Raw genomic sequence first — 26,481 nt, 5'->3', positions numbered from 1 at the left:
GCATGATTTGTGCATGGGCAACCTATAGACCGTGTTGTGTTGTGTCCCTCTTGGCCTGAGCGGTATCCCGTTCTAGTGACACTGCCACCACCTATCTCTACAACTGTCTCACCGTTGCCTGGGCCTATGTAACCTGACCTTGTACCCTATGCAACAAGGATTGTAATGCTGATATATGTGTCTGATGTAGATGCAAAGGCACTCTAATCTGTACTCCCCATGGCTGCAACAGTTGTGGATCCCAAATATCAACTTGTTAAGGGGCAGCCAAGGGCATATCAATGCTCCTTTGTCTAGCAAGTGGTTGTACATCCTCCTCCTCATCCTCCTCAACCATTATCCTCACCAATCCCATCAACCCTACTCCTCTACCAACCTCCTCAGACTCGGTCTCCTCATCAGAAGAATCATCAGTCTCCTCCTCATATTTTTCATCGCTTGACCCCTCCTCAACCTCTACTGCAGAAACATCCTCGACTCTCCTAGCCTTGTTAGTCATGGGGACCTATGTGTAAGAAAATACTGTGTATACTCTACAGTCATCCTAGCATCAACTACATCCTCCAGCATGCTCCATACACAAAATGGCAAGGAGTAGAACTTGGCCTGAGTTGTAGAAAAATCCAATGTAGGCCCCTAATTTGTCCTCTCCTTGTGTACCCTAGCATACACAAACATCCCCTGTGGCATAGGCTACACGCGACCAAACTCGAGGCAGAATAAACTGCTCTACCACATAAGGGGTGCAACCCAAAAGAAATTTGCTCAAAAATAAATATGGCACCTCAAAACCATCCTCAGGCCAAGGCTCACACAGTCAATATGGTCTCCACACTACTGAATCCATGTCATCCAAAGCCAATCTCCAATACTCTAACTTACCAAGCATCAGATGGGAAATGACTTGGCTATACATCATCACAAAAGGTGCCCCTGTTGGTCTGAACCTCTCTCCAAGTGGATGGGTCACTGCTGTGTGCTCCAAGTGGATGGGTCACTGCTATGTGCTCCCATGCCCAAATCTATAGAAGAGTGCACCCAGAAGCTAGACTGCTCACATCATCGTAGACCACTTGATGGATCTCATGATATAGGTGAGCTAGCAGGCATATCCCCCATGCGTATAGTGTGCACAACAACACCATTTGTCATAGAACTCGGCACCATCCAACTAATAACCCATGAGACCTCATGTCTGGAGTCAAGAAACTACCAATCAAACCTACCAATATTGAAGGGAGTGGGGCATAACTATCCACCATATCTGGCTACACCACTGAGTAGCCTGCAATTTGGGGATCGTTGAACACCTCCCACAGCACATCGGTCCCGCCAACCTCCTCCACATCATACACAACTAGCTCTCCTGTAATTGGAATCCGAAGAATCCGATAGACATCCTCAAGTGTCACTGTAATCTTACCCGTCGATAAATGAAAGGTGTTGTGCTCGTTGTGCCATCTCTCAACCAACGTAGTGAGTAGTGCCCTATTATTCCGATAGGGCAGCATGTGCAGCAAGTGAATGAGACCGCAAGCCTCTATAACTGCCAAATCATCAACAGTCAATCGATCTCTCATCACAAAAGTCTTCGACTATTTCTCCCACAACATGAAAACCCCTCGATGGACCTATATCAACACATGGGTATCATCCTATCAGTTATATCTATTCTAAAACAATCAGAGAATCAACAAAGCAAGTGACGATAGTCACGACATCAACCAAGGCCTATATAATCATCCAATCAATCAATCGAGCATCATATCGAGAATCAATCAACAACTTCCTTTCAAGACTCATATAAAAAATTAAGTACCATATCAACGACCAAGTTCCATATCAAAGATGAATCTCAGAAACCAATCAATCATGTTTCAATCAATCAAGACTCATATCACAGATCAATCAATCAAATGAGTTTCGTATCGACAATCAAATTAGTTTCATATCAATACCGTTCCATATTGAACAACATCAAGATCCATATCGAACCGAGACTCATAACGACATTGACCCATATCGACAAATAGACCCATATCAAAAAATTAATCGATATCGACATCAAGACCCATATCGACAAATAGACCCATATCAAACAAGAGACCCATATTGAAAACATACCCAAATCGAACAAGAGACTCATATCAACATCAAGATCCTTATAAAAAATTGACCCATATCGATGAGAAACCCATATTGACCTTGAACCATATCGACTTTGACCAACTTGATCCAAACCAAAATTTGAAACATCTTGAATTGATACAAAGGACTCATATCGACTCATGACAAACATCAACTAACGATAAAAACCAACACAATCGACTCAACTGACACATCGACAAGGTATGGAAACTCATAACAAATCTAAAAATCCAAATTGCACATGTCAAAAATTTTCCAAAAAAAAAAATTACCCGCTGTGTCAAATGCGCTATAACAATAATTAAATATGTTGTTTCAAATGCAATGTTTAATTAATCATATGTGCGACAAAATTCATCATATGTGCTACAACTTCTCTCATATGCGCTACATTGTTTTTCAAATGCACTAAAATCTTACTCGTATGCGCTAAAAACTAAATCAAATGCGATATCTAAAAATTCATATGTGCAACAAAATTCATCAAATGCGCAAAAATAAAATTCAAATGCACAAAAAGAAAAATCATATGCGCAAAAAGAAACCAAAACTTGAAAATGCGAAAAAAGCCCTAACTAACCCTAGTGCAAAAAATTCAAAAATCTTGCAAAATCACCTAAAAATTAAGCTAAAAATTCATAAAGAATGTTAGAAAATCAACTCACAGGTGGCCCATATTAGGGGGTGTCATCTCTCCTCTCTCCTCCAAGCTCCAATTCTCCAAAGACAAGTGTGCAAATGAGCTGGAAATGGGCCCTTGGAGGCTTATACAACCCATGTTGATGCAGGAGGTTGTGATGCCTTAATGGATGTATGGGGAATGTATGCACTATCCCCACATAGTCCTAACCCCATTTTTACATATCCTTTTTAATAAAATATATCAGGCAATAAAATTTTTAAAAATCCAAAATTTCAAAAATCGACAAATTTAAAAATCGCAAAAATTCAAAAATTATTGTACTATGCATTGCTCCCTCAAAAAATGTATTTTTTCTCAATTTATCCCTTGAGGGGGCATATCATCATTATCATATTGATATTTCCATATTGGCTTCATATCAAATCGACATTATCATCAGTCTCATATCGACCGATCAATTTCATATCAACGTTTCATATCAAAATCAATTTTCATATCCAAGGAATCAAATTGATGACTTTGGCAACAAATTAAGCATTTTTCTTTGAATCAACATGTGGTCGTGCATGTCGACTCAAAGAGGGGCAAAATGTAGACACCTAAAAGTTGCACAACAAATTAAGTGAATTTTATTCATTTAATTATCCCTAATACTTCTAATTATTAGATTAAGATTTAATTAATATCACTATTCTTCTAATTAGCATATTAATCAAATTAAAGATTTGATTAATATTTCCCTTCTTCTATCTAAGTCATTTAATTAAATACCCTCTAGCCATTTTAATTAAATTCACATTTAATTAAAAATCTCCATTTACCCCCTTTCCCCTTTTAATTAAATCCATATTTAATTAAAACCCCCTTTGCAAATAAATAAATCAAAATTTATTTATAAATCCCCCACTTGCAAAAACTCAAAATTCACATTTAAAATAAATCTATCAAACGCAATTTGCAACCAACAACTAATATAAATCAATTTTATTTTAATTTAATCCTATTTTCCCTCGCCCACGTGTAAAATCCTACATCTCCCACTTGCCTCCTAATTATCCTTTTAGAAACCTCCTAATCCCATCCTAATCATGTCCTTTTCCTAAATTTGAGGAGGTCACTTCTCAAATTTGGAAGAAAGTCTTCTAAATGCATTAAAGGCTTCATTTCTTCAACAAGTTAACTTGTTGAGTTCCCCAAATTTGGAAGGGCTCTTACAAATTTGTCCCCCAAAGTCCTATTAACCATTAATGGTTAAGTCAACCTCCCCTCGTATCGACTCATGACAAACATCAATTAATGATAAAAATCAACACAATCGACTCAACTGACACATCGACAAGGTGTGGAAACTCATAACGAACCTAAAAATCCAAATTGCACATGTCAAAATTTTTCCAAAAATAAAAATTACCCGCTATGTCAAATGCGTTATAACAATAATTAAATGTGATGTTTAATTAATCATATGTGCAACAAAATTCATCATATGCACTACAACTTCTCTCATATGTGCTACACTGTTTTTCAAATGCGCTAAAATCTTACTTGTATACGCTAAAAACTAAATCAAATGTGATATCTAAAAATTCATATGCAAAACAAAATTCATCAAATGTGCAAAAATAAAATTTGAATGCACAAAAAGAAAAATCATATCCGCAAAAAGAAACCAAAACTTGAAAATGCGGAAAAAGCCCTAACTAACCCTAGTGCCAAAAATTCAAAAATCTTGCAAAATCACCTAAAAAATTAAGCTAAAAATTCACAAAGAGTGTTAGAAAATCAACTCACAGGTGGCCCATACTAGGGGTGTCATCTCTCCTCTCTCCTCCAAGCTCCAATTCTCCAAAGACAAGTGTGCAAATGAGCTGGAAATGGGCCCTTGGAGGCTTATACAACCCATGTTGATGCAGGAGGTTGTGATGCCTTGATGGATGTATGGGGAACATATGCACTATCCCCACATAGTCCTAACCCCATTTTTATATTTCCTTTTTAATAAAATATATCAAGCAATAAAATTTTTAAAAATCCAAAATTTCAAAAATCGACAAATTTAAAAATCGCAAAAATTCAAAAATCATTGTACTTTGCATTGCTCCCTCGAAAAACGTATTTTTTCTCAATTTATCCCTTGAGGGGGCATATCATCATTATCATATCGATATTTCCATATTGGCTTCATATCAAACTGACATTATCATCAGTCTCATATCGACCAATCAATTTCATATCAGCGTTTCATATCAAAATCAATTTTCATATCCAGGGAATCAAATTGATGACTTTGGCAACAAATTGAGTGTTTTTCTTTGAATCAACATGTGGTCGTGCACATCGACTCAAAGAGGGGCAAAATGTAGACACCTAAAAGTTGCACAACAAATTAAGTGAATTTTATTCATTTAATTATCCCTAATACTTCTAATTATTAGATTAAGATTTAATTAATATCCCTATTCTTCTAATTAGCATATTAATCAAATTAAAGATTTGATTAATATTTCCCTTCTTCTATCTAAGTCATTTAATTAAATACCCTCTAGCCATTTTAATTAAATTCACATTTAATTAAAAATCTCCATTTACCCCCTTTCCCCTTTTAATTAAATCCATATTTAATTAAAACCCCCTTTGCAAATAAATAAATCAAAATTTATTTATAAATCCCCCACTTGCAAAAACTCAAAATTCACATTTAAAATAAATCTATCAAATGCAATTTGCAACCAACAACTAATATAAATCAATTTTATTTTAATTTAATCCTATTTTCCCTCGCCCACGTGTAAAATCCTACATCTCCCACTTGCCTCCTAATTATCCTTTTAGAAACCTCCTAATCCCATCCTAATCATGTCCTTTTCCTAAATTTGAGGAGGTCACTTCTCAAATTTGGAAGAAAGTCTTCTAAATGCATTAAAGGCTTCATTTCTTCAACAAGTCAACTTGTTGAGTTCCCCAAATTTGGAAGGGCTCTTACAAATTTGTCCCCCAAAGTCCTATTAACCATTAATGGTTAAGTCAACCTCCCCTCATATCGACTCATGACAAACATCAATTAATGATAAAAATCAACACAATCGACTCAACTGACACATCGACAAGGTGTGGAAACTCATAACGAACCTAAAAATCCAAATTGCACATGTCAAAAATTTTCCAAAAATAAAAATTACCCGCTGTGTCAAATGCGCTATAACAATAATTAAATGCGATGTTTAATTAATCATATGTGCAACAAAATTCATCATATGCACTACAACTTCTCTCATATGCGCTACACTATTTTTCAAATGCGCTAAAATCTTACTCGTATGCGCTAAAAACTAAATCAAATGCGATATCTAAAAATTCATATGCAAAACAAAATTCATTAAATGCGCAAAAATAAAATTCGAATGCACAAAAAGAAAAATCATATGCTCAAAAAGAAACCAAAACTTGAAAATGCAGAAAAAGCCCTAACTAACCCTAGTGCCAAAAATTCAAAAATCTTGCAAAATCACCTAAAAAATTAAGCTAAAAATTCATAAAGAGTGTTAGAAAATCAACTCACAGGTGGCCCATACTAGGGGTGTCATCTCTCCTCTCTCCTCCAAGCTCCAATTCTCCAAAGACAAGTGTGCAAATGAGCTGGAAATGGGCCCTTGGAGGCTTATACAACCCATGTTGATGTAGGAGGTTGTGATGCCTTGATAGACGTATGGGGAACATATGCACTATCCCCACATAGTCCTAACCCCATTTTTACATATCCTTTTTAATAAAATATACAAGCAATAAAATTTTTAAAAATCCAAAATTTCAAAAATCGACAAATTTAAAAATTGCAAAAATTCAAAAATCGTCATACTTTGCATTGCTCCCTTGAAAAGCGTATTTTTTCTCAATTTATCCCTTGAGAGGGCATATCATCATTATCATATTGATATTTCCATATTGGCTTCATATCAAATCGACATCATCATCAGTCTCATATCAACCGATCAATTTCATATCAAAATCAATTTTCATATCTAAGGAATCAAATTGACGACTTTGGCAACAAATTAAGTGAATTTCATTCATTTAATTATCCCTAATACTTCTAATTATTAGATTAAGATTTAATTAATATCCCTATTCTTCTAATTAGCCTATTAATCAAATTAAAGATTTGATTAATATTTCCCTTCTTCTATCTAAGTCATTTAATTAAATACCCCCTCTAGCCATTATAATTAAATTCGCATTTAATTAAAAATATCCATTTATCCCCTTTCCTCTTTTAATTGAATCCATATTTAATTAAAACCCCCTTTGCAATAAATAAATCAAAATTTATTTATATATCCCCCACTTGCAAAAATTCAAAATTCACATTTAAAATAAATCAATATTTATTTAAATCTATCAAATGCAATTTGCAACCAACAAATGAAATAGATCAATTTTATTTTAATTTAATCCTATTTTCCCTCGCCCACTTGTAAAATCCTGCATCTCCCACTTGCCTCCTAATTATCCTTTTAGAAACCTCCTAATCCCATCCTAATCATGTCTAATCTCCTAATCATGTCCTTTCCCTAAATTTGAGGAGGTCACCTCTCAAATTTGGAAAAAAGTCTTCTAAATCCATTAAAGGCTTCATTTCTTCAACAAGTTAACTTGTTGAGTTCCCCAAATTTGGAAGGGCTCTTACAAATTTGTCCCCCAAAGTCCTACTAACCATTAATGGTTAAGTCAATCTCCCCTCATATCGACTCATGACAAACATCAATTAACAATAAAAATCAACACAATCGACTCAACTGACACATCGACAAGGTGTGGAAACTCATAATGAACCTAAAAATCCAAATTGCACATGTCAAAAATTTTCCAAAAATAAAAAATTACCCGCTATTTCATCATATGCGCTACAACTTCTCTCATATACGCTACACTGTTTTTCAAATGTGCTAAAATCTTACTCGTATGCACTAAAAACTAAATCAAATGCGATATCTAAAAATTCATATGCACGACAAAATTCATTAAATGCACAAAAATAAAATTTATATGCACAAAAAGAAACCAAAACTTGAAAATGCAAAAAAGCCCTAACTAACCCTAGTGCCAAAAATTCAAAAATCTTGCAAAATCGCCTAAAAAATTAAGCTAAAAATTCAAAAATCTTGCAAAATCGCCTAAAAAATTAAGCTAAAAATTCACAAGGAGTGTTAGAAAATCAACTCACAGGTGGCCCATGTACTAGGGGGTGTCATCTCTCCTCTCTCCTCCAAGCTCCAATTCTCCAAAGACAAGTGTGCAAATGAGCTGGAAATGGGCCCTTGGAGGCTTATACAGCCCATGTTGATGCAGGCGATTGTGATGCCTTGATGGACGCATGGGGAACGTACGCACTATCCCCACATAGTTCTAACCCCATTTTTACATCTCCTTTTTAATAAAATCTATCGGGCAATAAAATTTAAAAAAATCCAAAAAAATCAAAAATTTAAAAAATCGCAAAAATTCGAAAATCGTAAAATCCAATTTATTTTATTGAAATAAATCAATTTTATTTTAAATTAATCCTATTTTCCCTCGCCCACTTATAAAATCCTACATCTCCCACATGCCTCCTAATTATCTTTCCAGAAACCTCCTAATCCCATCCTAATCATGTCTAATCTCCTAATCATGTCCTTTCCCTAAATTTGAGGAGGTCACTTCTCAAATTTGGAAGAAATTCTTCTAAATGCATTAAAGACTTCATTTCTTCAACAAGTTAACTTGTTGAGTTCCCCAAATTTGGAAGGGCTCTTACAAATTTGTCCCCCAAAGTCCTATTAACCATTAATGGTTAAGTTAACCTCCCCTCATGGTTAGAGAATTTCTCTCTAACTTAACCCTCATCTAACTCAAGGGTCTCATCAAGCATTCATGGCTTTGACCCTAGTTATCCTATTAACCCTTGGACAGGATTTTACCCCTTGGGTAAAGGCTTTATCTATTGGTTATCCACTAACCCAACCATAACCTTACCTCCTAAGGTAACCACCATGTCTCCTCGGGCATTTAATGCCTCTTACATCTCCTCTCAAGCCCTCTCAAGGTGACATTTGTCAACTTGAAATTGGATTGAATCCCTCACATGGATTGACAACTTTCAATCCTAGTCCTTGTTGATATTGCTCAATCTCAACGATCCATTTCTCTATTTTCCCAATAAATAGAGTCCATTCCTTTTTCAATTCATCCAATCTCTTTGTGTATCTAAATTATAGTCAATTTGCATGTTAAGGAGCTCATTCAAGTCATCTTCAAGCATTAGCATTATAGCATTTATCATTTGCATGATGTTTTAGGACATCATCTAGTTTAAATGCATATATTTTCATAGCTTAATTAACTCATATAGTATCATTTAATCTTTAATTTGAAATCAATATAGTTTCATTATCTTCATAATATTGATCATTTATTCTTGAATCTTACATCCTAGCTCTCATCCATCATCTTAGCATTCATTAGGATCTTAATGACATCCATTTTGATCCTATAATCATTTAAATCTCGTTGTCTAGGTTTTCATCCAAGAGATCAAGTGCTCTTCCAAGTGAGCGCCACCTTGAATCTTGAGGATATTTAGAGATAGAGGAGCATGGAATGATTTTAAAGATTTTAGATTCACTAACTTGTTTTATTGATTTCTAACCTCTAATGCAATGTTCCATGTGTGTGTTTAAGTTGTTTCCCTTGCAGCACAGGTTGATCCCGCATTCCCAATACACAAGTAGTGATGTGAATATCTTCTAATATTAGAGACTTATGTAAAGAATCTATAGTCACAAGAGGATTAGAAAAATAAGACAAAACTCTATAAGTTTACAAAATGATCAATGACATGATTTAACCATCACACTGTCATTACCAATCCAAAGGCTTCAAATAACTACTTCAAACCAAAGCCTAAAATAATCAAACATTATTTAGTTAACATAAATATACCATCACAAAATATACATAAGTGAGCTTGAATATAAATGTCTTCAACTTGTTTGCACAAAAAGCTAGCCTTAAATATAAATGTCTTCAACTTGATTGTCTAAAACAAGAAAACTACAAATAAATTATTGAAAAAAGTTGAATCCCACAAATAGATATATTTAAAATAATTGTTAATTGTTGATTTTTCTAGTCAAATTGATGTTAATCAACTCCTCCCAATGGTTTTGATACAACACCTTTCATTCTAGCCACGATCCCTTAGAAGATGCTTAAAACCTTGTTTATCATTTGCTTGATAACAACCTCCATATGATTCACTTCAACAAAAATTAGACCATCAACCCTAATGCTCTCTCAAGGGAGAGTGAAGGGAATGATAAAACTCCTAGTGTTTTATCAAGTTGTCATACATAGAATTATTATGACTAAAACATAGAATTATTATGGATGAAGTTAAATGACAAAAATATATATCTTTACTTAAAACCCTATTGAAAGTGAACAAAACAAATCTTTAATAAAACTTGGAGAGAATGAATGAGGAGCATACACTAACTACCTACCTTTTTGTAAAAAGGTTTTCTAGATTTTTTATTTTGAAAACACTCTTAAATTCTTCTAGATTACAACTTATGTCCTCTTTTAAATATTTGATGTTTAAACATTAATCTCTCCCAATTAAACAAGTTCATTTAGCCTTTAAGAACAACTTTTTAGGTTAGATGCACTTAAGTGAACTCTCCTTGTAAAAGCATTCTTTTTTGAAGTTGTATGCACTTTTTAATGTTCTAATTTTCAGTCAAGACACTTTTTGCCTTAGACATTAGACAACTTAATACATTTTTTCACTTTAGCGACTTTTAAAACCATAAGCACACCTTATCATTGGCTATAACTCTTTTTTCACTTAAAACTAATTTTTAAATCTGCTATTCGCTTTTAGCCTTAAAAAAAAGTTCTATAAAAAGGATTCAATCATGTCTCACAAAACAAGGAATGCCACAGATTTGACTTGGAAAAATGATCCAATACAACAAAAAGAAGCATGGGTACAACAAAAGTCATATATAATTATGTAAAAAAAATAATCCATTCCAAGCATTCTCAACTTAAAAAAGCTAAAAAAAAATACTGAAATATAGAACTTAAACTTCCATGTGACCCTTACAAATCCAATAGCAATTTTTTCAAATTGAAAAGATAAATGCAGATGAATCAATGATTGATCAATTAACAATATTAAGCCTCATTATATTGAAATTTGCAAAATAATAAAGTTTGTGACTTCAAAATACTCTGCACGTCATTCTTTGTATCACCTTCAAATCGTACTCTAGGTCTTTTCCAATTTGATTTAGAATATCTTAATATAGCAGAGGGGGGAAATCTTTTGTTTATATATCTAGGAGGTCGTTGCTTTAAGATAAAGGGTCTCTCCCTATAGCCGAATACAATTAATTCTTGACAAAGCTAACTATAAAGATCATCATCCTCGCCAGCTCCTGCTGTTGCAAAAGCATTTGTGACTGTATTGGCAGCTGATTGATCTGCAAATCTAAATTCTGACCCAAAACCTCTAGATTGTTGTAATGTTTGAGCAAAAGCTTGATATTTACGTATATCTGCATCACTAACACTTCGGCGGGCATATTTCATAGCTTCCTCAAAATGGGCAGCATTTATTTCTGCGATATCAGTTTCATCTTCATCCATAGCCTCAGAGTTTTCACTTCTATACTTCTCCCGTTGAATGTCCTAATTAATCAAGAAAAAATATACTGTAAATTTTAAATTTGAAACCTTCTCAAGGAAGAAAAAGGTCAAACAGATGCACAATATTCAAGGAACATGGTATTTCCTACAAGGAATTTGAATCCTTACCTTTTCAATGTGCTCTCTAATAGCATATTTGCAGGCTCGCTGACAAATTTCGGTAATATCAGCTCCACTGAATCCATTTGTGTACTGAGCAAGAACTGAAACATCAACATCTCTTGAAACAGGTGACTTTCGGAGACAAGCTTTAAAAATTTGAAACCGTGAAGGTTCATCAGGTAACGGTATGTATATTAATTGATCAAGACGGCCAGGTCTTAACAAAGCAGGATCAATAATGTCAGGTCGATTTGTCGCTCCTATAATGAAAACAGTTTTCTTTGCAGTCATGCCATCCATTTCAGTCAGTAACTGGTTCAAAACTCTGTCTGCTGCACCTCCAGCATCTCCAGAACTATTACCACGCTGCACAGCACGAAACGTTCAAACTTGCAAGTAGATTGGCTAAAATACACCTGATAAAGTATATATAACTCCAGAAACAAAGCATTATCTCAGACCAAACCTTATAGGAAAAAGTAAAACAGAGAAAAACAAAATCTACTTATACTATGTAAATTTAAAACAAAACCTTGCCTGAGTAGCAATTGAATCAAGCTCATCAAAAAATAGGACACAGGGTGCTGACTGCCTGGCCTTATCAAAAATATCCCGCACATTGGCCTCACTTTCTCCAAACCACATTGTTAGTAATTCTGGACCCTTCACACTAATAAAGTTTGCCTGACACTCATTGGCAATGGCCTTTGCTAATAGTGTTTTACCACAACCAGGTGGTCCATAAAATAGGACACCTTTAGAAGGAGCCATGCCAAATTTCTCAAATTTCTCAGGGTGCTCCACAGGATATTGCACAGTCTGCCAGGACAATAGTCACAATAATATCAATTAAAAACATCCTTTCCATACTATCTCACAAGTCAAAGTTCAAGCTACTATTTATGCTGAGAGTTCTTACTTCTTGAAGCTCTCTCTTCACATTTTCCAGACCACCGATATCCTCCCAAGAAACATTTGGCACTTCTACAACCTGAGAGATGATTCTCGATGGTATGTCAGAGGACATTTGACATTTTTCAAAAGAAGTAGAATGCAGATTAAGAGATAGAACTAACATCCAAACGAATATTTGAATATCTAAGTAGTCAGTATGAACAGATATGTAATCATAGGTGGCTTGACTTACTGTCTCTCGAAGAGCAGAGGGGTTGGTGGATACCAAAGCAGTCTTAAAGTGCTCATTTGTAACGGCCATAGAATTCAGAACTTCAGCGTCAATTGTTTCATCTTCCAAGTCAATCACATCCATTTTTTCCCTAATACACTGTAGGGCAGCTTCAGTGCAAAGTGCTGCAAGATCAGCCCCAACATAACCATGTGTATCTTTTGCAGCATGTTCAAGATCAACCTGCACCATTGTTGCAATCACAAAAGCTAGGTGACACCAACAGTTTGGTACATAGCATCATAAGCATAAGAAAAAAAATACAATTGCTAATACCAAGAAATTCAAATTACAAAATCTTACATCTTCAGCTAGCTTCATATTCTTTGTGTGGATACGAAGCACCTCTAAACGACCAATTTCATCTGGGACGCCAATATCAATCTCACGATCAAACCTGCCGAATCTTCTAAGAGCAGGATCAATACTGTTAGGCCTGTTAGTTGCACCCATGACTATGACGTGAGCTCGAGATTTCAGACCATCCATCAATGTCAAGAGTTGAGATACAATGCGTCTCTCTACCTCGCCATTTGTTTTCTCCCTTTTTGGAGCTATAGAATCAATCTCATCAATGAAAATGATAGAAGGAGCATTCTTCTCTGCTTCCTCAAAAGCCTTTCTGAGATTGCTTTCACTCTCACCAGCAAGTTTTGACATGATCTCCGGTCCATTAATTAAGAAAAAAAAGGCCCCCGTCTCATTTGCAACTGCTCTACCAATGAGGGTTTTTCCTGTACCCGGAGGACCATAAAGTAAAATTCCCTTTGGAGGTTTAACACCAATAGCTTTAAAAAGCTGTGGGTGTCGAAGGGGCAGTTCGACTAGTTCCCTGATCTGTGCCATTTGCTTTCTAAGACCACCGACATCATCATAACCAACTTCATTCAATTGCTCCTCATCTTCACGATTTATGGGCTCTCCTTCACAAAAAATTTCAGTATCTGGAGAAACAATACAATATTCACCAGGATCTGTTTCAATGACTTTAAATTCCACACTTCGCATCCCTCCTCGTACAAGGAAAAGGTCACCTTTTCTTACTGGACGATAGGCCTCCATAAAATAAGCTGTCATACATGATTCCATCGTTAAACTTGAAAAACGACAGTACTAAATTAAAAATTAAAAATTTGAAAAGCATATACCACAACTGTACAGTTAGTACAAAGAAGTTAAACCCACGTTTCAAGTAGACATCAAACAGGTTGCCTGAAATTCCCTCAATTGAATCATCAATGGGCAAAATATGGACACGTCTGCCATATTTAGCATCCGTGCATTGATGAACAGAGACCACATCCCCTAATCTTACTCTCAAATTTGATCTAATAACTTTATTCATTCTGATTTTATGTGCTTCACAAAAGTCATCACCCACAACAATACAAACAGTATTCTTTCTCTTTTTCCCCTGCAGAGAGACAAGAAATCAAACATAAACAATATAAATTTTCTATTAAGAAAAAATTACATGCCCAATATAATTAAAAGAGTTGCAGGGTTTGCATTGCTTCCAAATTTAGAGACACAACTGAATTGTCATCATTTATAGCTTCATCCACGACCAACCTTAATAAGGATAGTATCACCCCGAAAGAAATGCAGGGTTTCCATTGTTTGGAAATTAAGAGACACAACTGAATTATCATCTTGTGTAGCTTCATCCACAACCAATCGATTTGGAGATTTCTTACGGTCCAAAATTGCAGTGCTGAAACCTTTCTCTGTGCCCTTCCTAGAATATAAAATATTCAGAGTTAGAAGAGGAAAGAGAAGTGAACTCAAACAACAGAAGTAAAATGTAAATGGATATTATGAACCAGCGGACAATTTCAAACAAAGTGAAACTTTGATAGATTATTCTGGATTGACCTACATAAATCTTTTGATTACCAAGTAAAGTTGGTTGCATCCAGTACAATATTACCTATTTCGGAACTAAGAGACAGTGGAAAAGTTGACGATGCGCACATAAGCACCATATGGTTCCAGATAAAGATCTAACAGCTTATTATTGCAGGGTACAATATTTACTAATTTAAAAGTAATTGTAAATCTCTCCCTGTAAGAAGATGTTCTAGAGAAAGCATCTATTATGTCTATAAGTCATATTATCCCCAAATTTGATGACATCCTTCCTACATTCATAAGAGACCCTCAGGAATTTGTAATTATGGTTGTACATGTAGGTACAATAAAATAAGACAGGCACATAACAACATATAACAGACAAAGCAAATAACTGTAAATAAAAAATAGTTCCATAACTTTTGATAAATATGTGTGGTATTTTATCAGAAGTCCAGATTTATAAAGGATTTGTAATTTTAGCAGTCAACAAACAAAACAAACTTCAACTAACTCCCTATTATATAGGTATGTTTTTGGTTGGAAGCCAAGATGCCCTGAACCATTATGCATTTTAAACTAAAGAATATCATTCCATTTTTAATTACACCATTACTCTCATAGCCTTAAGAAATTTTCTGTGGATGTATTATTTAATTGATCGATTCAGCTTAGCACAAGGGTACATTGTAGAAAAGATACAATAAAACTAAAGATTAATGAATACAAAGAACAATTTGCTGAAGAAGAAAAACAAAGTTGGAGAACTTACTCCATTTTGCCAAGTAGGTTTGGAATTTCATTATAAGCCCAAATCTTTGGGAGAATTAAACTATTAACAGTCAAACTCAAAGCATTTCATCTGTGTGTCAAATAGATCTTTCTAAGATGGAGCCCAAAAAATAACAATGATGACAAAAGAAATGTGTTATATGTGAAACCACATAAAATAAACTCCTTAAATAATGGTTATTAAGGAAAAAAGGAATAACATAAGAAAAATTTTAATTTTTCCAAAGAGTTAATATTTTCCATGTCCAAAACATTGCACGATGGTTCTCGATGATTAATTGAAAGGAAATACTCTGTTTTCAATTTATTCCTATGATCAGCTATATATACAAAATCAAATAAAACACTCAGATATAACTAATTTTCAATTCTCGGGCATGTACAATGAAATTCATAAGTCACCTAAAATCAGGAGGTCTCACACTAAAACCAACACCAAACTAATGTGTTCTTTACTTGCAATAAACAATCAATACACTGTTTGGAATTGAAGAATTTAGCAGGACCACGGTATTAGAAACCGCCTGTAACAGAAAAACCCAAACCCTTGGGCACCTTTGCCATTAAAATTAGGCAAATGATTTGCATTGTGTAATAAACCCATTCAAACAGCATTGTTCATACTAACCCTACTTTAACACCAGAAAGGTACAGTTGGCTAGTTGAAGAAAATCATATATCCTTCTTAAAAATTCCTTGAGACATAAAATACACTTAGTGTAATGCCCAACAAAACCAATCAACTACAACAAGTGAAAATTTGTACCAGGTTATACTTGCAAAACATCTCAAGCTTGTGCAGCAAATGGCATTTTTGTGCATACACAGGTTCATTTTTTCAACAATGCTCTTAGGGAAACAGTTTCAAACTTAATACTCAGCACCACAGAGGTCCTCACAACTACAAGGTTACAACAATGGATGCAACCACCTGACACGTGATCTGGAAATGTAGGTGCAGCGTATCATGAAAGAAATATATCTGATTTATGTTGTGAATAATTCTATGATGCATGTGTGAATGATCTATGTGGTGCATGAATCATCGTTTTGACTCAGGGATTGGTTAGAGTGTTAAGATAGAACCTATGACACTTTATAGATGCCATATGGGGTAGCTGGTGAGCACTTGTCTGGTTCAATATCCTCTGCATGCAAAATATGAAATTGGAAATAAGATCTGTTGAAGCTTTAAGAGAAAGTAATGCATTATTTTCTACGCAGATGGCTGTGCCAGGACTAAATATGACATTTGGCAAAGTGCTGTATTTCTGGAAATCAGGCTTGTGCCTAGAAAGACTTATGTGACTACAAGTTATGACTTGAGGACATTATTGAGGTGACAGCTACACCATGTTTGCATGAGATATCTGTGGAAGAAATATGGATAAAATGTGATGAGTATATCTTGCATATTGGTAATACGAATGAAGTGAGATTTATATCTGTGAATTATTCATGTTTGTTTAGGAGCACACAAACATTTGTGTTTATATATAAAATCAGTGAATAAGCTGTGTATTGTGTAACGTGTGCACATCTGTTGTTGCTCTGGAAATCTATTAGCTGTGTATTTTATTTATGTGGTGGCAAAAATACATATTGTACTTTAAAAATTAGTTATGAATTAGTTATGAAATGATTTGTAAGGAATAAGTATAAGAATTATAAATGAAACTTTGCCACACTATGTAAAGTTTATACTAACAAACATCAAAAACATGAAAATGATTGCATTGAAATTTGAATATTAACAATGGTGGGCAGAAGTTTGGAACTTTGGGAGCAAACCAAGAATAAGTATAATAATTGCAAATGAAACTTTGACATACTAAGTAAAGATTAAACTAAAAAACATAAAACACATGACAATGGTGGGTGGTGGTTTGGGGTTAAGGGTCAGTGCCCCTTAAGGGGGCTTGGGGGCAAAGCCCCCAGTGGGGTCAAGGGGCAGCACCCCTTGCTAGGCTCTGGACAAAGCACCCAATGTAGTCGAGGGGCAGCACCCCTTGCATGGTCTAGGGGCACAAATAAGGCCTCCAAAACCTCACAAAACATCATTACGAATACCACTTTCACAAAAATTTCACCATTTTTTTGCTTAAAGACCAAGTTTCTAAGTGGGAGGTTATGGGAAACTCCTAGGAGTCCCTAAGACGGTCAGGGGACACCTGGGAGCCCCAGGACATCCAAGGGACGTCCTGGCAGTGGTGGCGGTTCAACGAGGGAGGTCCCCACCCCATCACCATGTCTTGGAGATGTCCCCATTCCCAAAAAGGCAGGAAAATTGGGCGAACATGTCCCCATGTTTCACTATACAAAACTGAAGCATAATGCAATGTCATCTCATCATATAAAGTTATAAACAGTACAGACAGTTCTTTTGTCAAAACCCAAGATAGACACACAATAACTGTGATATGGTATACTCAATTTGGGCAGGTAGCAACAACCAATCATATTGTCTTTCGCAGGGATGGAAATGGGGGAAATATATTGATTGGTAATTGGAGATATCTGGTATATCTTTTAAATATTTCAAAAGTAGTCCCCAAAGAACAGGTGCCCTTTGGCCTAGAAGCTACCTTTTCCATCAAAATTATTAAATTCACAAGCTATTCAAGTAGGACAGAACACACATGAAAAGGTGCCAGGTGGTTATAACTTCTCTTTTCATGCTAAAGAAACAGTCTCCAAGGAACTGAACTGCATAGTCAGACATTCTTCACCTTAATTGAGATTTTAGAGTGGCATCTAATGGAAGCTGGTGAATGGAATGAAACCTAATCAAGGCTTCTATTGAATTTTAAACACAATATACAGAATTGCGTAATTTTACTTTACAAGGAATCGGATATTTAACATTAAAACATGACATTTTCCTGAAAATTTTCTAGAGAACCTTAGACTTCAAAATTGCCCAATATAAACACACATTTCAGAGAACTGGCGTTCTAATTTTCAAGGAATTAAGCATTCACTTTCAGAGAAACATTCACATACACTTCTCCTGAATAGCCCTAAAAAGACAAATCACAATGCACATAATATCCATGAAAATAAACCCTTACAAAAATGCAGACAAAGTGTCACCCTGTATAATATAATGAAATGCCTTTCTTATCAGGGTCTACACAAAAGGCAGGTGCAAAAAGGCGCGAATAAAACCAAGAGAAAAGATTTTTAAACTTACGGTTTTGATGATTCTCCGGGTCCTGCATTCGCCATTGCCGAGAGAGAAAAAAAACTGTTGAAAGGAATGAAGAAGAGACAAACAAAAGCAGAATGCGCACTCACAGAATGTCTTACGAAACGCAGATCACAATAATTATAGACAAAAGCAATTGCCTGTATATCAACTTATAAATCCTGCGAAAGCAACCGCTTGTATATCAACTTCTTCAATTTGCAAAAGCAACCGACGTGTATTTTTGCAACGGATTGGATGTCAACTTTTAAAATTTGCTTAAAAAAACAGAGATAAAAAGTTTTTTCACAAACTTCCTTTTTTGTTCCTTATTGATGTGTATTAACTAATGATGGTAAATTATATGTCAAATGAAATGTTAAGTAGTATATTTATATTTTAGAAAATTTAAATAAAAGATGTTGAGAGATACAATTTTGAGGTTTGTTTTTTTCATTTAAATTAAATTAAATAATATGTAAAATTAAATAGGCCCATCGAGAATATATTATGAATATATATTTAATGAATAATTTTGAAATGAAAATGTTTACTATTTAAATATAAAGTATATTATTGTGAGAATAAATGTTACGTCGACAATTTTCTAAAGTATTTAGTCTATTTTATTGTGTTTTTCTTTTGGTAAGTTGTTTTCTATTTCTCATATTTTCATATAGACAAATCCAAATGGTAGCATTATTTTTTTAAGTTGTTTAAAAATTTGACATGAGATATTGTTAAAAATGTCAATCTTGTTTTTGTGTTGTTGATTCTATATCAATTGTGGCTTTTTGTAGTGCCAAATCATGTGATTTGTGTACTATTAATATATAAGTTAAACTTAGTGGTATTTGGAACATCAAACCCCCTTGAATTGTTGTAATTGGAATACTTTGTGGATTTTGATTTCAAATGGTAATCACGAGTAATTGTCAAGCTAGATCATAATGTCTATTGGTGGTCTTGGTGAATTACTTCTGCGTTTGTAGACAATATTTTGAGTGTGTCCTAGGACTCCAATTCAAGACTTGCCTCTATCCAAAGGTTTGAAGTTAACATCACTCTTGCATCCTTATTGATTAATTATTCCATGTCAAGTTCATCATTTTGGAACTCCTTCCATTGTATTAAAACTTGTTAGTTTTTTTTATAGACTACGTGCGACATGATGCTTCAATGAGTAAAGTTTATTCCTATTATGATTACAAACATTATTATTTGTGGAATACAAATGAAATTTTTTGCCAAATTCTTTAATTATTGTTGTGTTCATGCTTGTATCAATTCTTGTCATCAACAACTTCTAGTCATCAAGTTTAGGGTTTACATCTCTTATATTTGACAATAGTTCACTATATTTTGGTTTCTCAATGTTTTGTCCTTCTTGTTTGAATAATTTATGTAAAGTAACCACAACTTTGAATTGTTGGCATAGTAATTTTACTTGTTTGATGCTATCATATGCCAATTGAATCAAACCTCCAATAAAAATCATAAATATGTCGAGTAATAATTGATAAGGATTGTATTCAATAGTATGTAATGTAAGTATTCAAATGTAAAGTATATATATGAATATCATGTATTTTAAAATTTAAATTTTCATAAAATAAAATCATTCAGTTACTTCCAAAGTTTAAATTAGCAATTTGTGGGAGTACTTAATGAAGTTGAGAACTAATATTCTCCAGCAAATTTTCTCCAGTGAAGCTTATTTCATCAATTAATATTGACTTGATGTGTACTATTTCTTCTTGGAAAGTTGATAATCTTATTCATTCTAGTTGAGTGAAATCTCTTATTAGGATTTTCGATTTGGAATGAATCATTGATTCTCATTTGTTGGATGCTACAACTCCAGTTGGTGCAAGTAGTAGAAAGTGAGAATGATTTGTCATTGACCTCGTCCATGACATGAACTAGATATGACTTTCTTATACATGTTTTTGATTAGTAAAGAAGCGTTAACTAGGGTGCTGACCCTTAACATAGTAAAAAACCATCAACAGACAACAAGCAACATCAAGAGAGATGATTTTGGCAAAAAGAACAACAGCCCAAAGGCAGTTTGAAACAAACACAATCAAACAGGCAAGGAATCCTATCCAATCGGAGAAAAAAAAAGACCCCACTCAAGGGGTTGGGGGGGGGGGGGGGGGGGGGAGGGAGCCACCCAAACCCCAACGAGGCAGGGAAGAAGACTTCCCCTTCTGCCTACAAGAAACCATAGTTCAGGCGATGTTGTCATTAGGTCCATCAAAAGAGAGATCAATTGGAGAAGACTTTCTTGTACATGTTGTTCCTTAAATTGTCATTTATAAAAGCATTGCATTTTGATTACTATGGTAGTGTGATATAATTATTTTGATTGGTTTTTGTTGTTTATAACCAAGGCTTGCATAGTTGATATAAATCTAGGTATATCATATTGAATGAGGCATGCATTATCTCTCATGACATTTATGAAATTTATTGATTTAGCTATATGGTGTCTATCTTGATATTCATTTGACTAAGTTGTTTGTTTATCAATATATCTTCTTCCCAAAATGCCAATTTCAAAAATTGCATTATTTGACCATGGTGTAGTTTAGATATGGTTTCTCACTAATCTTTTGTAGTATTTTCTTTAATAGCTTCATTATCTTCATTGTTACAATCACTTATATATTTAGTATTGTGTATAGTTGTTACAAAGTAATTGTTATGGCCAATATCTCTTTCTATGTCATGGAATGGTTTGTATAGTAATCACTCTGAGAAACAAAAATCAATCATTTTTTTTAACTCACTTGTAGAAATGGAAACAAACCTAGGAAATAATCTCATAATAGCTTCTCTTTCCATTGAATCCCATTTGTTATATTCTCTTCATCTAGGATTATATGCCCATGATCTAGTTATGTCAATTAGTGTGACAACCAGCATAGAGAAATGTCTTGTTTTATATCCATCAATAAAAGATTTTGTTTATCATCCATTGTTATCTTCATCGACTATAGCTTTATGTTTGAAAACTTCATGTGATACATTTAGATTCATAAATCTTCTACTACTCTCTATCAATGCAAGTTTTAGTAGCAAGTAAAATGTTTCTTGAGTTATAATGTCCCTTTCTATAATTATTTTAGTTAAAAGCCTCATGTATGCTATTGTATCCAAATCATTTGTGTTTTCTAGATTTGAAAGGCACATGAGCAATTAATGGTACATTTCTATTCATTTTTTTCTACCTTTTCTACATACTTTATGTGTATGTTGAATTTGAACCTATTTGTAAACCTTAAAGATCCAATAATTGACCCTAGATCTACAAATTAATTCAGCCAAACCTTAAATGGAGATCTACCATGCATATAAATAAAAACATAAACACAAGTATACCTTCACATTCATGGTAGGTTTGTCTCTATTGATCTCCTATCCTCCATGATCTTGTATTAATGGTGTTTTCTCTCAAATTTGTATGCACTTGCACAACAACTCAAAGAGGAATGGATTGTGGTTGTGATGATGTAAGCTATGATGTAGTGATGATGTATGACTAGAATGATTTTGGCAGAGTGTAGGTATGCTCAAGTTATGTGCTTTTTAGAATGAGAGGAAGAATACTCTTTTATAGAAATCTCCAAGAGAATGGAGGGTTTAAATCAAGAGGTTAAAGGATGAATGGACATGATAACATAGATTAATGGGACTCAATAGGATTGAAGGGTAGCTAGGGATGAAGGGAGAAGATTAAGAGTGGAAAGGTACGAGATAAAATTGAATAGGATTAAGAGGTTAATTTGAAATTGAGGGATATGATTGAGGAGTAGGTAATTTAGAGAGATGTGTTGTCATATGAAGATAAGGAAAGAGAAAAGATGGTTAAGAGGAATTTGACACTTGTCACATGCCTACAAAATTAGATTGTCATCTATGAGAACAAGTTGGAGGGCTAAGATTAAAAAGAGGAAAAAGGTAATGAATAATTAAATAAATAAAAGTATTTTTATAACTAAAAGGATCGGGGCCAAATCAAATAAATAAAAATATTTATTTAATTAAGGAAGGAGGTGGAATTTAAAGAAAAAATAAATATTTATTTAATCTAGAAAGTGAAGGCCTAGTGAATCAATTAAATAAAATCAATTTATTTAATTAATAGAGAAATCATGGGAAATAATTAAATAAATAATAAATATTTATTTAATTAATGAAGGTCAATTTTAAGTGTCTACATTTTGCCCCTCTTTGAGACAATATGATTTATCGCATTGTTTCAAAGGAAAAAAAAATACTCATACATGCCCTAGTTTAACCTAGTAGGAAAGGTGATATGCCTCCTCGAGAGATTGGGTGAAAATTTGAAAAAGGTTTGGACAATCTCTCGAGGGGAAGAGAAGATAGGATAGGCAAGAAACAATAGAAGATGAGGTTAGTTTAGTAGAAATGGGACCACAACAGGGTCACACAGGATCACGATGGGTTACCATGAGCAATTAGGGTTACAAAACCTATATAGGAGCTTGGCGGGATTCTCCTCATTTTCATCCAACATCCTTGGAGTTTTAGCCTAGAGCAAAGCAACAACAGAGATTGTAGGAATTCTAGTTGCAGATCACTGATTCGAGTGTGTGCAATGATATGATTGGCCAAAGGACTTCAAAGAGTTGGTATGTACCTAACCCTATTGTCAACAATTTGTATTTAATGTGTCATTAGTAGGGCTAAAAGTTAGGTTAGGAAGGAATACATGATAGTTTTTGCATTTTTGTAGCATAATCTTAGTTTTTTGGTGCGTAAGAATAGTTTTGCAATGTTTTACTATGTTTTTGTTCTTCTTGTGCCTTTGTAGCTAGCAAAAACTATGTTTTTGATATAAAACTATGTATTTATTTAGAAGTTGTGTATATGTCAGCTATTGATGCATTTTTGCAGATGATGTGTATTTGCAAGTTAAAAATGTGTTTTTGTTAAGAAAATGCATTTTTGTAGGCTATAGTTATGTATTTAATAAAAATGCATAGATAATAAGGATGTATTCTCAATTGATGAAATCAAATAGCTAACCAAGGTTGACTAGCTGAATAGGGTTTGATAAAGTGTCTAATTAGCTAATATAGTGATTGTTATGAATGTAGGTTGATCTACCACCAATGATATCACAAGAGAGATTTCCTCCCACACAATGCATGTAGTCAGATTTGATAGAGGCAAATCATGAGGTCCTTGGCTCAATGGGATTATGGCACGTACATTCATGCCCAAGATTAGGGAAAACCTAGGTATGTGTCAATGTTGGTTGAGATATGACACATCAATCATTTCTCCTTTCATTTGCTAATTGGAGAGATGTCAGTTACACTAGAGGACATCTACCATATATTAAAGATTATGATCATAGGAGAGTTGGTTGTCTACGATTGGGATGGGGATGCATATGCTCTACATTAGGCATTTAGAGATTAGGATTTATATATTCAAAAGAGGGACGGTTCATTGGAGGGAGATGGTGGCATCATGTGATATGCTACCATTGGATTTGATAGGAGTTATCAGATGCTACATTGGTCCAAATAGACAATCTCATGGGTTCTCAATCAAGAGGGGACAAACCTTAGAGAGGATGATCATGGATGAGACATGATTTACCTAGGGCCTATTTATGCTAGCACATGTATACCATGACTTGCATCAGTTTGTATACATGGGAGGAGCTAGCCTATAAACAAGAGTGACTCTGTTACATGTCTAAGCATACAAGCTTATAGTCATTTTGAGACTAGTGTGCATGAGGTTCCACGGAGCAGTATAACCTTATATACATATGTACAACATCATATTTGCCCAACCCAAGCTGGATAAGATGGCATATTAGAGGCAAGTGATTGATGGTATCACTATGATTATCTAGAGGCCCTACCTAGGCTATGAGTATTGTGAGGATGATGATGTTGAGCTACCTTTTTTTTAAAGCCTGTTCTTGATAGGGAGAATCCCATACATCATAGAGAGGCACTTACTAGATGGGGTACTAAGATAATTTGGTAGGATATAGGGACAACCTTGGGGTTAGCAAAGTTCATTTGTATAGTGAGAGAGATCCAACATTGGGGGCCTAATATATCTTATGATAATATAGTGTTCAAGTTTCAAGGGTTATGCCTAGTGCAGTGGGATATATATGAAAGGATATAGAAAATGTTGGGATGACACTGGATTTTGAGATTTAGTTCCTGGCATATCCATTTTTGTATCTCATTGGACTAGGTGAGATACATACACATATAGTTGATGACAAAGATAAGCCTTAATCAAGGAGGTGTTGCAGGAGGACTCAAGAAGAGGGAGGTGGAGTAAATGGAGGAGGTAGAGACGATGGAGGAGGAGATGGAGGGAAAGGAGGTGGTAGAGGATGGGGACAAGCAGTTGTTCCATAGGTGGGATTACCATTGAGACCACCTAGGGGATAAGGAGGATTGTTAGGAAATAAGGTGTTGTACACCTTCCATAATAATGTTTAAATTATAAAGTTTATTTGTTATGTGATGTTGCACATGGACATGAAACATTTAGAGATTCTTTTGAAATATTCTCAAGACCATTGTGATGTTGTATTGTAACATTGTAATATTATATTACAATATTTACAATTACAGAAAGATAATTAAAAAGAGAAAACTTAGTACCAAATATTAAATGTGCGGTCAAGGGATAGTTGTGAGTACATGATTTTTGTTAATTGATAAAAATAAGGATCCACAAATTAAGGTATGAATTCACTTATTCCCACACAACATATTAAAGTGAGAGAGAACCCAATAGATCCAACCTCAATTATATTGGGAAGAGGGCTGAATGCAAATTAAATTCTAATCACCTTTTGATTGATTTGAGGATGCAATTAAAATGATATAAATTTAAGGGTAGATCTAGGGTAAATGATAGAAAATTGACATAAAATAACATAAACAACAAGCTACAAGTATAGTATGCAGACATATTGCTAAGTATTAGAAGAAGGGACAAGAGGCACCTGTGATAGCTGTAGATAGGAATTTGAAATTCATCAAAGCAAATAGATATTAAACTAGCTCAATCACAAAAACTAGATTGCAATGATAACAATCCTAAAAACATTCAATAGAGATACTAAAAATAAGACATTTAAATCAAATGCAAACCATTCCAAACGTGAATGTCTTCTCCAGAATTCTCCATTGTCCTTCTTTCTCCTTCAAATTGTTTTGTTTGTGGATCTCACCTATAAGTGCATAAGCATAATATGAAAGCAAGATTGACAAGACATCATAAGCATACTAGAAGCGTGATTGATTGATCGGGGGGCCCATGTGTCATGCCCAAACTTTTGGGCACGAATGGAATAATTTAAAAAAAATAAAAAATACTTAGCCTAGTACAGCTCACTTAATTAAATTAATGCAAACTCTAGTTTGTTCTTAACTATATTTTGCGTAAAACATCAATTGAATTAATCAAGCGATAATTAATCTAAGTCACGAACAAGCTAATATCTCTCCAAGAGAGTTATCGCAAATCTTCCTTTAATAAATAGTTAAACTCCCTTAACAATTAATCTCAAACTAAATATATATTTTCTAAAATTAACTGATGGAGGAAATTAATAATTTCCTATAGATCCTTAACTACTTGGGGTCTAAAAATTAATTTACTCTAACTCTTTGATTAGATTAACCCCTTAAGTAAAATGTCCCTTAATCAAAAGGTGCCTAATAAATTCCAAAATAAAGGGGGCCAACTTGACACACATGGGTCCTTTATTTTAAACCTCCTAGGTTAATCCTACCAAGA

General features: G+C 34.3%; 1 protein-coding gene across 2 annotated transcripts; it reads right to left on the bottom strand.

The window, feature by feature from the left end:
- Positions 1 to 10,991: 10,991 nt before the first annotated feature.
- LOC131076581 (cell division cycle protein 48 homolog) lies at positions 10,992 to 18,912 on the bottom strand. 2 transcript variants are annotated; one of them, XM_058013836.2, is made up of 9 exons: positions 18,667 to 18,912; positions 14,403 to 14,568; positions 14,016 to 14,244; positions 13,134 to 13,900; positions 12,792 to 13,013; positions 12,564 to 12,635; positions 12,182 to 12,463; positions 11,651 to 12,010; positions 10,992 to 11,524 (listed from the first exon to the last, which is right to left on the bottom strand). In XM_058013836.2, exons 1-9 carry the CDS (start codon positions 18,699 to 18,701, stop codon positions 11,240 to 11,242), a joined length of 2,418 nt encoding a protein of 805 aa, XP_057869819.2. In that variant the 5' UTR covers positions 18,702 to 18,912; the 3' UTR covers positions 10,992 to 11,239. The 2 variants fall into 2 exon arrangements, with proteins under 2 accessions (XP_057869819.2, XP_057869818.2); XM_058013835.2 differs by lacking the exon at positions 18,667 to 18,912 and adding an exon at positions 16,240 to 16,508.
- Positions 18,913 to 26,481: the final 7,569 nt, after the last annotated feature.

The sequence above is a fragment of the Cryptomeria japonica genome, chromosome 10, assembly GCF_030272615.1.
Source record: "Cryptomeria japonica chromosome 10, Sugi_1.0, whole genome shotgun sequence".
NCBI lineage: Eukaryota > Viridiplantae > Streptophyta > Pinopsida > Cupressales > Cupressaceae > Cryptomeria > Cryptomeria japonica.
The sequence above is the reverse complement of the archived record's forward strand: the minus strand, read 5'-3'. Positions and strand labels throughout refer to the sequence as shown.

What these genes read in the sequence shown, in the direction of transcription:
- LOC131076581 (XM_058013835.2), bottom strand. Translation starts at nt 16,307, where the DNA reads ATGAACCTGTGTATGCACAAAAATGCCATTTGCTGCACAAGCTTGAGA. An exon ending in TGTTTTGCAAGTATAACCTG is followed by an intron (nt 14,569 to 16,239) that starts GTACAAATTTTC and finishes TTTATATTCTAG; the next exon opens with GAAGGGCACAGAGAAAGGTT. An exon ending in TGAAGAGAGAGCTTCAAGAA is followed by an intron (nt 12,464 to 12,563) that starts GTAAGAACTCTC and finishes TTGTCCTGGCAG; the next exon opens with ACTGTGCAATATCCTGTGGA.